Genomic DNA, 6,018 nt, shown 5'->3' with positions numbered 1-6,018 from the left:
GACCCACATCAGCAATGCTTTTCAATTCTAGCACAAGTACCACCTCTGAGCCAGGCAAGCCAACATTTGGTGATGCATGATCATAATCATCAGATACTTCATCATCAGAATCGGCTCTCTTTTGCATCATCTTAGACACTTTCCTCTGGGACAGATTTCCTAAGCCACCCTCCCCTCCACGAGCAACCACTATTCGTTGGCCTTGTTCAGTTAACTCTGCCACATTGTATTCTATAAGTTCAGTTTCTTCCAACTCATCTTCACATTCTGTTCCCATGATATCATCACCATCTTTATCTTCCAATTGTCCACAGTTTTCTTCCTCGTAATCAGAAAAATCATCAACATCATATTTGAATTTGTGTCCAGCAATTGAGCACAATGTGCTGGAATAGGTCGGCAAACCAAAAGTTCTTCTCCTAGATGTAGTGGATTCTTCACCATCACGAGCTTGATGCCCACTTGATTTGACTTTCTTCTCAACTTTTGACCTGGTTTGATCCACCAAATTTGATTGTGTAGAAAACTCTGGCAAATCAATATCAACTGTACCTGGAATCTCCCAAAGGTCCAACTTAGAACTTGAACTCTTCTCAACTGCCGATGGAAGTTCACCCTCTACTAGATGAATTACGGTACCAACAGGAACATGGACCACCTATCACACAAGCGAGCCGTCCTTAGTTTAGGTTTTATTAAAAGAAAAACAATATACATATGCCAAAGACTGAAGATCCACAGAGAGACAAATACTAACCTTGTCAACTCCTCTGGTTCCTATCATATTTTTGGATGACCCAGTCCCCCCTCTTTGCAGCAACCAGAATACAAAGTGTCACACATATATCAATCAATAACAAGACAAATTAAATTAATAATTAATTGTGCATCAGATATCATACAGTAACGAAGAAAACATACAATGTGATGCTGCAGAGCACTCAAATCCCACATTGTAGGAGAACATTCTAATATCACGTCACCACCCCGTCCACCATTCCCACCTGCATTTAGTCCAAAAAGGAGGTAAAGAAAAGAGGAATCGTACAACTGGTCGCCATAGCTAATCAAGCTTGACTGCATTATATTGGTAAAACAAAATGTATGAAGAAAAAAAGAAAAGAATAAACAAAAAAACTATAAAGGTAAAAAGAAAAGGACAGACTAGGAAGTTATTCAGATACTAAACCTTTTCCGGGAAGTTCTCAGGGGAAAAACAGTGACTCTAACTAGGAGGTCAAGAATGTAAAGCCGTTCTTCAGGTCAGAGTAATTAACAGTCATTGTCTCGTCACACAAAGGGATGTTACCAATGTAAAGTGGGGGAAACCATTTCAAGTGCGATTCAGTCCAAAAAGGAGGAAAAGAAAAAAGGAATCCGTACAACTGGTCGCCATAGCTAATCAAGATTTACTGCATTATATTGGAAAAACAAAATGTATGAAGAAAAAAAGAAAAAAAGAAACAAAAAAATTATAAAGGTAAAAAGAAATGGACAGACTAGGAAGTTATACGGCTACTAAACCTTTTCCGGGAAGTTCTCTGGGGGAAAAACAGTGACTATAACTAGGAGGTCAAGAATGTAAAGCCGTTCTTCAGGTCAGAGTAATTAACAGCCATTGTCTTGTCACTCAAAGGGCTGTTACCAATGTAAAGTGGGGGAAACCATTTCAAGTGCGAAGCATGTGCTTTGAAGACGTGCACGCTCAAAACAATGACGATTAAAGTGATCCCAACAAGAAGTGGTAGTGTTTTAAATCTCAAACTTGAAGAGGTGGATTAGTATCAGTATTACAGTATATCAAATGTTGGAATAAGTACTTCAATTGCAATTTAATATTATGATACTAAGTTCATATTTGTTTGGAGTTTTAAATGTGTTAATTGTACGATTCACTTCGCTGGAAATCCATGGACCTCGTCATTCTTTTTGTTTTCCTTCTGTTCTATTTTTTCAAATTTTTATCATACATATGGGGAAGAGGAGGAGAATGGGAGACAAGATTAAAACGTGGAGAATTGAACCCCAGCAACAAGGTATAAGTTTAGGTTCTACTGTACATCTGCCTTTTCTGATATTCGGGATTCAATAACAATGATACTAAAGGATTCAAATTTCTTGATTAGCATCTTTTAGTTTCCGCAAAACTGCAACTTCTGCATGCAGAAGGCCTTCAAACATAAAGAAAAAGAAATTCTCAACACATATAGTATCAAACTATCAAAGTTGAACAGCACAAATACAACAAAAACAACAACAAACCCAGTGTATTCCCACATAGTGGGGTCTGGGGAGGGTAAGATGTACGCAGTCCATACCACTACCTCCGAAGAAGTAGCAAGGCTGTTTCCGATAGACCCCCGACTCAAGACACGAGATAATAATCAAATCCGTAATAAAGCATGGAACAAGATGAGAAGACATAAATACGCCACCCACAAAGAATAATAAACAAAGAATAGAAAACAGATTCGTAATAAAGCATGCAACAAGGTGGCATAACAAGAATAATACACCCACCAAGTAATGCCCTACCCCAACGATCCAAACTGGCACTAGCCTTCTATCCTAATTCGCGTCCTCAAGATCTTCCAATCTAGGGACAGTGAGCTGTTACTGCTTCATGTCCCTTAATTACCTCTCTCCAGTATTTCTACGGCCTACCCCTACCCCGCCTGAAGCCATCCAACGCTAGCCTCACACCTACTAATCGGGGCATCCGTGCCCCTCATCATCACGTGCCCGAACCATCTCATTCGAACTTCCCGTATCTTGTCCTCCACCGAAGCCACTCCAACTTTTTCCCGAATGGTCTCATTCCGAACTCTATCACCCCTAGTAAGCCCACACATCCAACGCAATATCCGCATTTCCGCCACCTTTAATTTTTGAATGCGAGAGCTTTTGATTGGTCAACACTCCGCTCCATGCAACATGGCCTGACGAATTGTCACGTTGTAGAATTTGCCTTTAAGCTTGGGTGGCACCTTATCACACAACACCCCCGAGGCGAACTTCCACTTCATCCATCCCACCCCAATACGGTGGGAGACATCCTCGTCAATCTCACCATTCCCTTGAATCAAGGATCCGAGATACTTGAAACTATCCCTCTTACACATCACCTGGAATCCAACATTACAACCACCTCATTCTCCTGCCTCAAGTCATCAAACTTGCATTCCAAATACTCTGTCTGGCTCCTACTCAACCTGAACCTTTTAGACTCAAGGATCTGTCTCCACACCTTTAATTTATCATTCACACACACACACACCGCGTCTCATCAATCAAAACTACATCATCTGGAAAAAGCATACACCAAGGCACCTCTCCTTTATTACGCCGCGTCAACACATCCATCACCAAAGCAAACAAAAACGGGAAAGGAGTAGAGCCCTGATGCAACCCTATCAAGACAGGAAAATGCTCTGAACCACATAGATTTGTTGCTAAGACATAAACATGCAATTTTCAGCTCATTATAAACCCACAGCTTTCTCAATCAGTGTCCTCATAAAAGCTGAATTATAATAACTTGCTTAAAGCAGACCAAACTAAATTATATTTCTCCTTTCCTCTCAGGTTTAACAATCCTCTCTCAAGGCAAGTGAACAAAGTACAACTATCTTTTCCATTGTGGTGTATGAATTTCTTGTTTATTTTCTTTCAATCTTGTATTTCTCTTTCTGTAATTGAGGTTTTGGAGAATTCAAGACTACAAATAATTGGTTTTTTTTTTATGGGATTTCACTCCAAACAAGCACTTCGTCCAGCCAACTAATGATGTAGTTAGTCTTGGGGTAAAAGCCTCAGGAATAGTTGGTTAATGGTCTAAACTTTACTAGTAAACAGTTGATGTGTTAAATTCAGGAGACATATATGACATATTTGGTGATCTAACTTTTATAATTTAATATGGGTTGGTAACTTGGTGTGTCCCTTGTTTTGTTGACAGTATCTTAATTGTTTATTCAGTAAATGAGCTGGTTATCTTGTATTTTATGTAAAGTAAACCAAAAGATCTTCTGGGAACCAAGAGATGGAAACAGCCAACCAACGTTATAACAGAAACAAGCAACGTTTTAACAGAAACAAACTTAGGAGAAAAAGAGCAATGTAATAGAAGAACAAGAATAAAACCTGAGGGGTAGCTCAGCTAGTAAAGGGGAAGTGCCTAAGGACAAAGTCCTTCAGGTCACCAGTTTGAGTCCCAGCAGGGCCACTGATGCGTTACCCGGTCGTGTGTCAGGGCCCCGTGGAATAATAGTCGGGCCCGCAAAGCGGGCACCAGACACCACGGTTATCAAAAAAAAAAAAATAGAAGAACAAGAATAAGATTAAAGAAAGGGTAAAACTTTTGTTTGTTTGTTTGTATGTTGTAAACTGGTAACTGTGGAACGGGTAAAACTTCAATTGGAAAAGAAAAGAAACCAAAGATGGAAGTCAACTAGTTAATATTTCCTCCCTATCACCACTGAGGTACAAAGTGATTAGAGAACATACCATCAGGTCTGCCACGGCGATCTTGTCGACTACGACGAATACTGGTACAACCGTTGCCACCGTCACCTCCTTTGGCCCATATGCGAAAGCGGTCAATCATTCTACGTTCCTACATGTAAACTTGTATAAACAGACAAATACGTACAGTGGTACTGGGGAATGAACGTGTGTATACTAAAAGAAGAACTTGTAGAGGGCGAGAAGTGAAAGCATCGCAAACCTGTAGAGGAGCAAGCTTCGTTTTCTTGTGGACAATGTTTGAGAAAGAATAGGTTTGGATTAGCCATGGAGACCGCAAACGTCTTTGCGACGCCTTCAAGTAGAGGACTTTCTGGCTAAATGACATATCCCTGTTCCACTCTGTAATCTTCCAAGTCTCCGGGGTTCTACACTATAAAAAATCAGTTTTGTTCTTAGATTTCATCACCTGCTTGCATGAGTGACAGCAAAAGGCAAGAACTATTCAAAATTTGTGCAAGTGATACATTTAACTTTCAAGCATAGATAATAAGGATAAACTAAGGCAACTCCGTGCAGGTATTCAAAGAGACCAAATAATCCATCCAAAAATTATTTTTTTCAAAAAAGAAAAAAAAAAAGACTGGGGGAATGCAACTCGGACGTACTTTGGCAAAAAGAGTGTCTTCAATGAATCAACTATTGCTATATTTTTTTCAGGAAGCTGAATCGACACGAGATAATTAGCAGATGAGAAACACCCGGATACTTTGGCATGAGATCTGTTAAATATGCAATTCCTAATGAATGTATGACAGCAAATAATTGCATCGCAATGTAGATGTTCGAGCCAGAACAGAGAAAAGGAGCATCTAAACCATTCTAGAGCTAAGTGCTACATCTATCATAAATTTATAAAAAATTTATGCCATTGTTATATAGTTAAAAGTAGTTTACTCAATCACATGAATAGATCAACAATAACAAAATTATTTTGTTTTTAGTTTTAGATAGAAGTATCTGTTTTGTTTCTACTCCTAATCAGTATCGTTATTATTACTCTCCTACTATCTTATCCTTTGAATTTGGCATTACATATTGTCTCCTTGGCTTCGATTATCATATTATTTATTGTTGCTACGATTCTCATCTTTTTTTGTTTTCAGTATGGCTTCTTCATTACTGGATTAGCTTTACATACTTGATTTGTGTAATGTCAGAGGATGTATTGGAAGCAACTCTATATACCCTCTTCATACTGGCATGTCATTTCTTGTTGTTGTAATCTGCTTTGTTTCTAAAACCACACCGACATAAAACATTGAAACACTTCAAATATCAACTTTTTTCCTAAATTCTATGCCTTCCAGAAAAAGGGGGACCTAGAAGATTAAGGGGTCGTTTGTATTCCGGGAATATAGTCTTAGGACTACTACTTATGATCTATTGTACGCAGTCTTCCCGTATATTTCTGCAAGAGACTATTTCCGCGGCTTGAACACTTGATGACCTCCTGGTCACATGGAGGTAACTTTACCAAACTTTACCGGTTAC

General features: G+C 39.0%; 1 protein-coding gene across 1 annotated transcript; it reads right to left on the bottom strand.

The window, feature by feature from the left end:
* Positions 1 to 4: 4 nt before the first annotated feature.
* Positions 5 to 5,990, bottom strand: LOC124894115 (probable GTP-binding protein OBGM, mitochondrial; the record flags this gene model as incomplete). The annotated part of the gene is made up of 5 exons (XM_047404869.1): positions 4,727 to 5,990; positions 4,507 to 4,615; positions 916 to 1,004; positions 758 to 814; positions 5 to 658 (listed from the first exon to the last, which is right to left on the bottom strand). Coding segments are annotated over exons 1-5 (1,035 nt in total), but the record flags the coding sequence as incomplete, so codon positions are not given.
* Between the last annotated feature and the right edge of the window lie 28 nt (positions 5,991 to 6,018).

Source organism: Capsicum annuum, unplaced genomic scaffold (assembly GCF_002878395.1).
Source record: "Capsicum annuum cultivar UCD-10X-F1 unplaced genomic scaffold, UCD10Xv1.1 ctg69886, whole genome shotgun sequence".
Classification (NCBI taxonomy): domain Eukaryota; kingdom Viridiplantae; phylum Streptophyta; class Magnoliopsida; order Solanales; family Solanaceae; genus Capsicum; species Capsicum annuum.
The sequence above is the reverse complement of the archived record's forward strand: the minus strand, read 5'-3'. Positions and strand labels throughout refer to the sequence as shown.